This window comes from Canis lupus, chromosome 2 (genome assembly GCF_011100685.1).
Source record: "Canis lupus familiaris isolate Mischka breed German Shepherd chromosome 2, alternate assembly UU_Cfam_GSD_1.0, whole genome shotgun sequence".
NCBI lineage: Eukaryota > Metazoa > Chordata > Mammalia > Carnivora > Canidae > Canis > Canis lupus.
The window spans coordinates 6,378,781-6,392,116 of NC_049223.1; the positions used below are offsets into that span (position 1 = coordinate 6,378,781).

Here is a 13,336-nt window from a genome sequence, read left to right on the forward strand (position 1 = left end):
GCATTCTCTGGCAAGAATGCCAAATTTGTGCTGTTTCTACCCATTGTTCAATGTTTTTATGAATAAATGATTCACAGTTTGTTATATGTCTCTGGTTAACTTCCAGAGTGCCAAAATGGTTGTTTTTGGCAGTTTTATCCAGCTTTATAATTACTTTTTTGTTGAAATGTGTTGACCGCCTCACTCCATTATGCTGAAAATGAAATGTCCCATTGTCTTGCATGCTGATGTACATTTTCTTGATGATCATATTTTGAGAAACATTGTCTGAAACCATGGTTGCTATTTAATATGTAAATGTATATATATGTATAACATATGTATGCATATACATACATAAGTTATATAACATAAAATATATTATGTAATATATTATTACATATATGTAATATATGTAGAACATATATAATATAATGCTTTACACATACATATATATATATACAGATCATTCAGTTAACATTTTTTTATAGATTTTATTTATTTATTTATGAGGGACACAGAGAGAGAGAGAGAGGCAGAGACACAGGCAGAGGGAGAAGCAGGCTCCGTGCAGGAAGCCCGATGTGGGACTTGATTCCAGGACTCCGGGATCACGCCCTGAACCAAAGGCAGATGCTCAACTGCTAGACCACCCAAGTGTCCTAAAAGGTTAACACATTTTAAATCTAATTCTATCTGAAGTGCCAGTAGGAATTTTTTTTAATATGCAACCCTAGCTCCTGCCTCCATTCAAGGTTTTAATATTGTATGAATGCTTGGGCAATGGACTTACAGACATGAAACAATTAGAAAAAACACAGTGACAGTTTCAAATCAGGCATTGGATACCAGCCCAAGGCAGCCTAACTCCAGGAACGGATCATTCACATGGTGCTCCCTGGAAATGATGCCTATTGGAATTGTGTTCTAGGCACTTTTCACATAGGTCATGTGCCATTTTTGTCAAACAGAAGACAGAGATTATTCTTTTGATAGTTACTATGGAGTTGACTTTTCTTCCAGTCTCCTCTAATGTCATGAGGTGGGTGAGTCATTTTCCCATGTCCTCTCACGTTGCTATAAAGTGAGCAGATACCTTCATGGCATTGTTAACAACCAGGCTCTGTAGTGATAAAATAATAGCATTCATGATCTTTGACATCTATTTTACACCTTACTCATGCTTGTGACACAGAGGAGCAAAAATGTACTATGGATGATGTGGTTATCAAAAATATGTTTCAAACACTCTCTCTTTGTCCAGCCTTAACAAAGCTTCTTTATCTGTGGGCTTCTGTCTCCTGAGCTCTCCTCCACAATCCCCTACGTAATCTAATATGGGTAGTACATCATGCATTTTCTTTGAAAGGAAAAAAAATACTCAGAAGTACTAATGCTTTACTATATCTTTTAATTCCTCTTTCAGAATTGAACGGCTGGCAAAGGATATTCTGAAAGACATAGGATACTGTGACATTGTGATCCTGTGTGTGCTGAAAGGAGGTTACAAGTTCTGTGCGGATCTTGTGGAACACCTGAAGAACATCAGTCGAAATTCAGATAGATTTGTCTCTATGAAGGTTGATTTCATCAGACTGAAAAGTTACAGGGTAAGTTGTTAATTCCATTTTCATTATCTAATGTTTAGAATAATGAATTTTCTAGAATAAAAAAATTGATAATATGATGAAAATGAAGAATGTCATTTTTTAAATTTGCAAGATACTTCAGCCTATAATTGAAATACTGTGGTTTGTGGGAGCCCCTCTTTCTGTTATCACATATATGGAAAGATGCTTCGGGAATGATTCATACTTTCTTTTATGGTTTTAAAGTGAGTGGTTATTTCCTGGTGACTAACCTCACAATTGAGTGTGTTAACAATGAGTGTTAAGAAAGTCTGGTGAACACTGACCTGTTTCCGGTCTGGATGTCACCGTTGGCCCTTGAGACCTGTAGGAAGGTGTCCAGCCCAGAGAGGACAGTATTAGTACTGAGATGGCTGTAGTCATGGCCTGAAAGTGTAAAAGGGAAGCCTGTAGGGACAATGAGTTACCATGTGCAGTGAGCCAAGATGAGAGAACCTCCAACAAAAGGCCCCTCCACCAATCTATACTGGGTTTTCTTAGACAGCACTGGACAGAACCAAGGGAGATTATCCTCCAAAGACATCATCCACTGGGTCCTTCCTCTTCTCTGAAGTTACCTTCTGTGATGCTTTTTGATTCAACATATAGTAAATCATCAAAACTAGCCTACTGTTCGATGAGGAACTGTTGGAGTCAAAGCCATAAAAGTATTCTCTGATTAAACTAGCTTGACACATTTTAATTCATTGTTTAAATGGATTTTCTACTGCAGTGTGACAAAGCCACCACAAACTTAGTAGCTTAATTTATTAACACACATTTATTACCTCAGTTTCTCTAGGTTAGACATCCAGGCCTGGGTTCTCTGCTCAAGAGTCTTCCCAGGCTGAAATCAAGATGTTAACCAGGGGTACGATCTCCTCTGAAGTTTGCAGATGAGTGACATTTCCACTATCACTTGTTGGCAGAAGATCAGTCGTTATTGGCAGAATTCAGTCTCTACTTCCCTGGTGGAAACGCTTTCAGCATCTACAGGCTGCCCTCAGGCTTTGCCTCATGGTCCCCTCCACCAGGCAGTTCCTGGCACAGCAGAACCTTTCCATTTAGTGGTGCTCTGACCCCTCTTCTAATAGCTGACCTGGAGTGCCCAGTTGGCACAGTCAGTTAAGCGGCCAACTCTTGATTTCAGCTCGGGTCAGGATCTCAGGGTGGTGAGACTGAGCCTTGTGATGGGCTCCACACTCAGTACTGAGTCTGCTGTTGATTCTGTCTCTCTCCCTAATCATGGGAGTGCATTCCCACATTTACTAGTCTCACCCACACTCAAGTGGAGGAGATTAAACAGGGTGTGTCCACCAGGGACCAGATGGGCATGTGCCTTAGGGTTCCACCTACCACTCTCTGTGATTCAGTTGCTTCAGCTCTTGAGCAACTGGCAAATTATTTATCATTTCTTCAGACATTCTGTATTCTCCCAATGACTTCTAAGCTATTTTTTATAGACATGTGAACCTTAAATTGTTAGTTTCATCTTTTCTTGGAAACCTTTTCTTTAGGTTCCTTTCATCCTAGATTAAGTCACTGAGCTTCTGTAGAAGATTTTCTTTTTTTTTCTCATTTGCTTGGCTCTGATCCTTATTGGATTTTCCCCTGGAAAACAGGTTTTTAAACTCTTTTAAAAATTAAAGTCAGATTTATTGAAGTATAATTTACATGCAAGAGAAATTACCTGTTTTAGTTTACAGTTCTGTAAGTTTTGACAATTGCATAGTCATGTAAATCACCACAATCAGTATATAGAACATCCCTCACCATAAAAAATGCTCTTGTGTCCCTTTGTACTTTGTAGTCACCTCTTTCCTCAGCTCCTGGAAAGCAGTGATACATTTTCCGTCTCTAGAGCTTTGCTCTTCCCATAATGTCATAGAAGGTAATCATACACCAGGTAACCTTAGTACATCTGTAAATCTTAACATATTCATTTGAGATTCATCCATGTTGTTATGTATACCAGAAGGTTATTTCTTCTTATCATCAAATACAATCTCATTATATGGAACTATCACAGTTTTAAAATCATATATTCAGGAGCCCTTGGGTGGTGCAGCTGGTTAAGCATTTAGCTCTTAATTTCAGGTTGTGATCTCAGGGTCGTGAGATTGAGCCCTGTGATGGACTCTGCTCTCAACATGGAGTCTGTTTATGATTTTTTTTTTTCTCTCTCTCTCTCCTTCTGCCCCTTCCCCTGCATTCATGGTCCCTCTCTCTCAAATAAATGAATAAATCTTTAAAATATTTTACTTTTATTTTTATTTATTTTAAAGATTTTTTTAATTTATTTATTCATGAGAGACACAGATTGAGACAGAGAGAGGCAGAGACGCAGGCAGAGGGAGAAGCAGGCTCCATGCAGGGAGCCCGACGTGGGACTCGATCCTCAGGTCTCCAGGATAATGCCCTGGGCTGAAGGTAGTGCTAAATCACTGAGCCACCCAGGCTGCCAGACTCTAAAAATTTTTAAATAAAATAAAATAATTTATTAGCTGAAGAATATTTGGTTTGTCTCCTTAGAGTGATTATGAGCAAAGCTGCTATAAATATTCACATAGGGGTTTTTGTGTGTACTTATATTGCATTTCTCTTGAGTAAACTTCTCTTGAAATTGCTAAGTCATATGGTGAGTGTGTACAAGAAATTACCAAACTGTTTTTTAGAGGAACTGAATAATTTTGCACCTTCCATCAGCAGATGAGAGTTCCAGTTGCTCCCTATTTTCCACAGTACTTGGTATTGCTAGTTTTCCTTTTTTTTTCCTTTGTTTTACCCCTTCAAATAGGTGATAATAATCTCATTGCGGTTTTAATTTGCATTTCCCTAAGGAGTAATTATATTGAGCATACTTTCATTTGCTATTTGCTATTCATATTGGTTTTTGTTGAAGTGTTTGTTCAATATCTTGCTCGTTTCAGTAATTTGGATCGTATGTTTTCTTATTATTGAGTTTTGAGAGTTCCTTATATATTTTAGGCACAGATTCTTTATTAGGTATGTGTCTTGAGTACATTTTCCAGCTAGTGAGTTGTTCTTTTATTTTCAGGAACAGTAATTCTTTTATTCAAAGAGCACAATTTAAGCATTTTGATAAACTCCCAATTTATCCATTTTTTCTTTTATGAATCATGCTTCTTGTGTATCTAGGTAATCTTTGCCTTATTCAAGATCACAAAGATTTTTTTCTGTTATTTTTTTAAGAATTTTGATAGTTTTGGGGTGCCTGGGTGGCTCAGTCATTTAAGTGTTCCCTTTGGCTCAGGTCATGATCCCAGGGTCCTGGAATTGAGTCCCATATTGGGCTCTCTGCTTGGCAGGGAGACTGATTCTCCCTCTCCCTCTGCTACTCCCCCCTGCTTGTACTCTTTCTCTCTCTGTCAAATAAATAAAGAAAATCTTTTAAAAAAAGAAGTTTTATAGTTTTAATTTAAATCTAGGTCTATGATCCATGTTGTGTTAATTTGTTAATATGGCACTTTTTTTTGCAAGTGAATATCTGATCTGGGATCATTTGGTGAAAAGACTATCCTTCCCCATTGTATTGTCTGCTCTTTCACTGAAATTCACTTGAGTATAAGTATGGGTCTATTTCTGAGACTACCTAGTTCTGTTCGTTTATATGCTTATTCTTTGGTCAATACCACACTGTTCTGATTACTATGACAGTATAATCAGTCTGGAAGTCAGGTAGCATAAGTCTTCCAACTTTGTTCTTTTTCAGAAGTGTTTTAGCTATTCTGGTTCTGTGCCTTTCCATGTAAATTTTAAAACCATGTTGTTAATTTCTACAAAACAACCTGTTAGAATTTTTATTGGGATTGTTTTGAATCTATAGATCCATTTGGGGAGAATTAACATCTTAACACTCTTTAGTCTTCCAATTCATGAACAGAATATATTTCTCAATTGTTTAGGTCTTATTTAATATTTAATATGTTTGTCTAGTTTTCAAGAGTCAGATCTTAGGTATCTTTGGTTAGATTTATGCCTAAATATTTAAAATGTTTTGGGTCCTATTGTATTTGGTAAATTTTTCTTTGACATTCAATTTCCAATTGTTTACTGCTAGTATATAGATATACTACTAAAAAAGAAAAACTACTGATTTTGTATATTGAATATTAAAACTTTTCAAAACTCTTACTAGTTCTAAAACTTTCTTGTAGAATTTCTTATAATTTCTTCTATGAACAGAGATGGTTTTACTTCTTCCTTTCTAATTTGTAGACTTTTTATTTCTTTTTATTGCCTTATTGCTCTGGCTAGGACTTCCTATACAATTCTGAATAGGAATAGTGAAAGAAAACATCTTTGCCTTCTCAATCGGTAGGATATTGACTATTGCATCCCCCAATATTTGATGCTTTGTTTTCATTTTCATTCAACTCAAACTATTTTCTAATTTCCTTTGTGACTTCCTCTTTCTCTCATGAATTATTTCTTGTTTAATTTCCAAATATTTGGGGATTTTCCAGAGATAGTTCTGTAGGATTTCCAGCTTAATTCTGTTTGCAGTAACTATAATTTGTATGATTTTAATTCTTTTAAATTTGTTGAGGCTAGTTTTATGACCCAGAATATCATCAGTCTTGCTGAAATTAACAACATTGTAATCTAGGTCAGATTAAATAATACTGCTATCTGTCTCTCATTGTCCATTTCTCTGCACATTTTCTCTTTATTTGATCAATATTTTAACCTAGAGGCGTACATTCTAACACTTACATGCCCTGTTAACTCATATTTATATGATACTAGTTCAAAGGAAACATTTCCATTTCTAAAACTCCATTAGCATTGTAAGCATTATTGCTGCATCTAGACAGATATTTTCAAATCAACATGTTTCCTGGGGAGAGGGATATGGGGGTTCCTGCCTAGGGTTCTGATGAAGGAGGAGGCAGTAGTAGACTTTAAATTTTCACTACCTTCACCTATTTTCATACACTGTCCTGTAGGACCTGAGGATAATTGTCATGTGTTTTCTTTTCTTGCTAAATGTTTTTCCTCATGTCTATCAACAGAGCAACACGGATCATCTCCTGAGAAATTACCTCACATACAATATAAAAGCCTACTGCTGGGGTGCCTGGGTGGCTCAGTTGAGTATCTGTCTGTGGCTCAGATTGTGATCCTAGGGTCCTGGGATCAAGTCCTGCATCGGGCTCCCCACAGGAAGTCTGCTTCTTCCTCTACCTATGTCTCTGTCTCTCCCTCTACCTATGTCTCTGCCTCTCTCTGTGTGTCTCTCATGGAAAAAAAAAAAAAGTCTACCTGCTCAGTCAGAGCAAGTTTTTCCCTAATAAAATATCCTCAGAAATGAATGGAAAAACCATATTCATAGACTGAGGTGTGATGTGAACAGCTTTCTACTTATAGCATGTAAGCTGTCTTCATCCAGAGATGAATTAATTGCTGTGTCAGGCTAGGCTTGAGCTGACCATCCCTTTACATACTTGAGTTCTTTCAGCATTCCTGAGGGCAGAGATATATTTTTAAAAAACCAAAACCTAATAAACACCACCAAATAAGGGGAACAGAACCAGCTAATTTTCCTCTGAGCATGTTTGGTGTTCCCACATACCTCCGAACCTGTTCTTGAGAACTTCTCAGCAGAAACAGTGACCATGAAATGTTCTTTCTATTCCTTTGGAAGTTTCTGGAGAGAGAGCAGGACTCTGTACAATTGTGGGTGCTGGTCAAAAGCATTGTGTAGTTTTTTACTTCCTCCTAGCCTCTTGTTCTGTGATTCTTTATAGATTTCCTATTTGGGGCAGAGGCCATATTTCTCCCTGTCACAGCCATCACATTTATAAGTCACTTGAGGGGCTCTTTTCCCGAGAGGGATCTCATTGCTTGATGCCCTCCACTCTTTACTAAGGGACCTTCCTGAAGGGGTGGATGGATTCAAGCATTCCAGTTTCCAGGCAATTTGACTCGTCTTTGTTGTTATATGAAACTTTTCATAAGACATGGAATGAGTTTGCATGAATGATAGCAATCTGGCCAAAGCTTATTTAGAAATTAGCATTAGGCTAATTCCTTGGAAAGCAGGGTCAACACACTCCTGTCCTTTAATGAAATGGAGAACACTGGCAGCCTCAGATCCTTAGCATTTCAAGTTTTCCCTTCTTCTCCTTGCCTTTTTCCCTTCTGTCTTTCCTTGTCTTTCCACCAATGTTCATTCAGCACTTGCTATATGAATTCATTGTCTCATTTAATTCTGTCTACAACCCTGCCAGGTATCTCTCATTTCTTCTTTTAGTGATAAAGAAAAGGAGGCTCAGAGAGGTTCATTAACTCACCCAATGTCACACAGCCAATAAAGAGATGGCCGCAGAACCCAGGCCCATCTGTCTCTCAAGCCTGTGCCCTTTACACATATCCGCATTTCCCACAAATTTTTCTAAGTTTTCCCACAAAACTTTATTGTTTTATAAGATATGAATATGTTTGCCAACATTTATGAAGGAGTTAGTTATATTTTTCTCTGAAAATATATGTTAGATACATATTAAGTACATACATACAGTTATTATCATTATGCAATAAAGTGCCTTAAAGAAGTGGTGGCCTTGGAGCATCTGGGTGGCTCAATCAGTTAAGCATCCAACTCTTAATTTCAACTTGGTCATGATCTCAGGGTCATGAAATCGAGCCCCGTGTCAAACTCCATACTGAGCACAGAGCCTTCTTAAGATTCTCTCTCTCTGCCCCTCCATCCCACTGCTCATGTGCTCTGTCTCTTGAAATAAATAAACAAATAAATAAATAAACAAACACATAAATAAATAAATAAATAAATAAATAGTGGCTTTACTTGAGAAAATCTAGAAGTTGCATCAGAGAGAGAACTTATTACATGTATGAAATCCCATATGCACACAAGTAGCCATAGTTTGTGGCTTTTCTTATAAAATCAATGAAATTTGTGAAAGTATTCAGTTTTTATTTAACAAAGAATCAAATATCAATTATTTCTCATAAGAATTTATTCACCTATTAGGGCAGATTTTTCAGCAGATTTAATCTACGGAAACACTACATCTCATCTATTTGTATTATACCACTACATGACAGGTTTTAAAAACATTGTCTTTTATTCAAAGTAATATGTTCAGGTAGGTTAATAGACCAAACACAGTTTAATTGTGGCAGTTTTATGGAACAGACAACTTGAAAATCGTCTTTATACCAACACCTAAAACTGTGAGGTGAAATATAATGATAGTTTTTTAAACCCTTTGCAATGCTCCCTGGAGCTCACAAGAAGGTACCGTGTATCCAAGAAATAGAAATGAAAATTCTGAGAATCAGACAACTGGGGACTGGGCTTATGAGGGGGTTGTGGAGGAGGAGTTGAAGCCTCAGCATCTGATTTTCACACCTATACAGAGACAGATGATAAAGCCTTGGACCAATATAAAATAGGAAGCTGAATGAGACCCTCCAGCAAAGCCAGTGCCCTCAAAGATGCATGCCCTCAGGGAAAAAAATCCATCCTTAAATAATGGGAGACCCTAAGAAACTAGCTGGGCTGGAACAGGAAAGTAAAATATCCTGTGGGGATTTTTAAATTCAAGTCTGTACCACATGTGAGTTAAAGGTTTTAATTTACTTTACCTGCATTGTCTGGGAAACTCCAAGCAGAGAATTTAATATTAAAATTGGTCTCAGACCACAATATCCCCAAGGTGCCTGGTAAAAGCCAGAAAACCTTTCTGAAAGGAATGCCTCCACCTAGGCCGGTTCCTTCAGATAAGCTGTACTTAAGCTGAGTGCACAAATCCAAAGCACAATGGATGCAAAGAAACAATCTACCACCGGCAAGATCAGCTGGCAAAAATAAATAGCAGAAATAGGTACACAAACTATCTGAAAAAGAATATAAAATAATTATAGGTATTATGACTAAAGACATAAATGAAGGAATTTAAAGAAAAAAGTAAGATAGCACGAGAAGAAAAAAATAAATGAAAACTTTTAGAAGTGGGGGCGCCTGGGTGGCTCAATGTTTGAGCGTCTGCCTTTGACTCAGGTCGTGATCTCGGGATCCTGGGATCTAGTCCCACATCGGGCTCCGTGCAAGGAGCCTGCTTCTCCCTTTGCCTATGTCTCTGCCTCTCTCTGTGTCTCTCATGAATAAATAAATAAAATTTTTAAGAAAAAAAAACTTTTAGAAGTGAAGCAATAGAAAGTCTAGTGGAGAAAAATATTGTAACTGAATGGATAAGATAGTAACTCAGATGATAGGATAATGTTGATATGGATGTGGATTCTTAACTGAAAGATAGATCTGAAAAAAATACCCAGAAGATAGCACAGATGGAAATGGAATATAAGAGGGAGAAGTTAAGGGACATAAAAGAGTGCATGAAAAGCCCAAATTATGTCACCTAGGATTTCCAGAAGGAAAGACTATTCTGTAGAGAGAATTGAGTAGAGGGAATTTTTGATCAGATAATGCCTAATCCTGGGGCACCTGGGTGGCTCAGTTGGTTAAGCGTCTGCCTTCTGCTCAGGTCACCATCCTGGAGTCCTGTGGTCAAGCCCTGCATCAGGCTCCTTGCTCAGCAAGGAGTCTGCTTCTCCCTCTCTCTCTGCCTGCCATTCTGCCTACTTGTTCTCTCTCTCTCTCTCTCCCCCCTCTTTCTCTCTCTCTTTGTGTCAAACAAATAAATACAATTAAAAAAACCTAATCCTATTCTAGAGCTGATGAAGGAACATGACTATTCAGAGTAGGAAGCACAGTAAGACCATACCTAGCACATCATCGTGAAACTGAAAAACAAAACACCAAAATCAAAGAATAGATTCTGAAAGCAGATGAGGAACAAAGAGAAATCGTCTCTAAAGGAATCACTAGTATAGGATCAACAGACTTCTCAAAGGCCATAACAGAAATCACAAGACATGGAGTATTATCAGCAACATACTGAGAGAAGATAACTGTCCACCATGATTTTCATTCTCTATTAATCTTTAACTCAAGTGTGAGTGCCAGCTAGAGACATAAGCAATCACATGCTGAAAGTTTCCCAGTAACAGACGCTGGCTGAAAGTACTTCTTAAAGGGTGTATTTTTGTAAGAAGGAAATCGAACCCCCCAAAAATAAATGCAATGAGAAGAAATTGACAAGCATGTGGGTAATCAAAAAAGTTTTGATTGGTTAACATAATAATTGACAAAATAAAAATACTGAATACTAAATGCCAGTCCACATTCAATTAAAGCATTCTAATGTTGAGCGTTGTTTAGGAGAAGCCTAGAGATGTTGATGACTTCCAAACTTTAAGTTAGCTATGCCTATTTAAAATCTAAGAAGAACCATTGAAATAGGAATATTATGTATATTATTCGTGATTTCCCAGCAAGTGGAAAGGATAAAAAGGAATAAAGAAAACTCATAACTTCATTGATGTGATCGTAGACAGAAAATGAGAAATAATTGGGTAAAGTTATACCCATTTCTCACACGTGGAAACTGAGGTCTGAGATACTAAGTAACATGTCCAAGGTCAGACAGTTTGTAAGTGGAGGGTCTACTCTTCAAATTCAAGTTTAACTCCAAAGCCCAAGATTGTGACCACTGAGACATTACTGTCTCTCTAGCATGTGTTGATGTGTGGAGATGTAGTAGGCTAAAAATTTCACCAAAAGGAATCAACTTTAGGGGCACCTAGGTGGCTTAGTCTGTTAAGCACCTGACTCTATTTCAACTCAGGTCACAGTCTCAGGGTCATGGAATCAAGCCCTGCGACAGACTCTGCGCTCAGAGAGGAGTCTGCTTGTCCCTCTTCCTTAGCTCCTCTCCCTGTTCTTGCAATCTCTCTCTCTCTAAAATAAATAAAATCTATTTTAAAAAGGAATCAACTCTTTTTTCCTGAGGTTTATTTTAATACCTACCTAACGAGGTTAAGCCAGCTCTTGTAATTGCTGGAAAAAATGGCAATGTCTATGAATAGACAATTAACTGCATAGTTTTTTAAAAACTTTTATACATGATATTAATAAACTATGAAGAAGTTCCTTCCAAGAAAAAATCACATCAATAAATGTCGACTGTTGGTTTTTCTGTAAATTGTGGGAAACTATGCTTCTCTTTTCATCTTTCCCTCTTACACCGTGGAAACTTTCCAAAAGATATGAACATTCACTACACCTGCTTGCTCTCTGGATTCATTTAAAGATGATGCTCTTGGAAGCCAAATCCAGCAGAATTGCAAATGAGCCTTGAGCATTGAGCTCCTGGGGTAGAAAGACTTGAATCAAGGAGAAACAGGCATATCTTTCAGCTGCCTCTTGAGCTCCCCAAGTATGTGGGGAAAACTCTGTCAGGATCGGGGTGGGAAAACTTTGGGAATATCTATGCTAAGGGGCTTGGAAGTAGAGAAACATAGGAGGATTTGAGAAAAGTTGGAAGGGAATATTGGTGGGTGCCAGCCAATGACTCTCCAGCCAGCTTTTTTTGTATGTGGATATATCATTTGCCAAGCATTTTTTTTCTTTATTGCCTCCAAAATGTTGCCCTCACTTAAAGATTGTTAATTTACATACAACCCAATGTGAGGTTAAAAGGTAATTCCCTGACTTCTTTGTTTTCCATCCATTTGGATAGCTAACCTGTGAGCAGACTAAAGTCTTCATCAAACTTCAGGGTTTATAAACCAACAAGAATTTTTATATGAGGCAGTCTAGGGTTTCCCAAGATCATTCCCCCATGCTGTTTGAATGTACATTGCTTAGTATCAGTAATTCCTATGTGTTGGCAGCACCAACAGAAAGCTTTTTGGAGATAAAACACATCCTGAGAGTTGCCATGCAGGGCATGAGGGCCCCTGGGGAAACTGGCCTTCTTTATTAAAGAGGCTCATTAGAGCTCAGGATTGGCCACAAACCTATTCCCATGAGGGAAGAGAAATACTAATACATCTCTTGTCTCTCATTCACAGAGTTCAGTCCTTTATTAGCCATGCTAGTGAAGAATGGGGATGGGATAGATAAACCAGATTCAGCATCCTTAGTGTTAATGAGAAGTTTTCACTTTGCCCTACAACTGGCTTTCACTGAACTTTTCCTACATAGTAAGGAGGCTTTGAGTTGAATGTCCCTTTTCATCTTGAGACAGGAACCCTACCTTTAGCAGAGTCTTGGGTTTGGGTTAAGGAAAAGGATTCCAATTCAATTCTTTGATATGGGCAGGTAGAGAAGAGAGGTCTCCAGTTCTCTGGGGGTGCTGGACTGGTTCCAGCCAGGTATATATGTGTGTGTAGAGTGTATATGAATATATATAATTTGTGTATATGTATACCTATTATCAATATATCTTTTTAGGTGAGGAAAGGAGGAAAACTAAAGGAATGGGAAAGTCAAAGAAAGTAAAGGAATAAAGAAGGAAAAGTGAGAGACGAAAGAAATTCCAATATTCATTAAGCCTAAGGCATCATAGACTGTAAAATACATGACAAGTTCATGTACCACTAAGAAAGCAAAAATAGTCAAAATTAAACCATGACATGACATGGATTGTGTGATGCATCCTGATTTTGGATATATTAAAATATGAAAAAAAATATACCACTTGGAACTGATGAGTTGGTAGTCCCCCCTTTTTTTGGCAATACCATTGGCAAGGGTTTGAATAGCTGAAATGTAGCAGAAAACATTGTCTTTAACCTTTAGTTATTCTTATGTCTTAGGTCCTGTGACATTATTC

General features: G+C 37.7%; 1 protein-coding gene and 1 long non-coding RNA gene across 4 annotated transcripts in view; one reads left to right on the forward strand and one right to left on the reverse strand.

Annotated features, from left to right (window-relative positions):
• The window catches only part of LOC111091256, an 83,756-nt gene that overhangs the window by 42,686 nt on the left and 27,734 nt on the right, over positions 1-13,336 (reverse strand). The gene's annotated exons all lie outside the window — the stretch shown is intronic.
• Positions 1-13,336, forward strand: part of PRTFDC1 (phosphoribosyl transferase domain containing 1) — a 93,419-nt gene that overhangs the window by 13,350 nt on the left and 66,733 nt on the right. For all 3 annotated transcript variants that reach the window (XM_038529771.1, XM_038529772.1, XM_038529773.1), the window contains exon 3: positions 1,406-1,589. In XM_038529771.1, the coding sequence (XP_038385699.1) occupies positions 1,406-1,589 (184 nt within the window). The remainder of the gene's footprint in view (positions 1-1,405; positions 1,590-13,336) is intronic.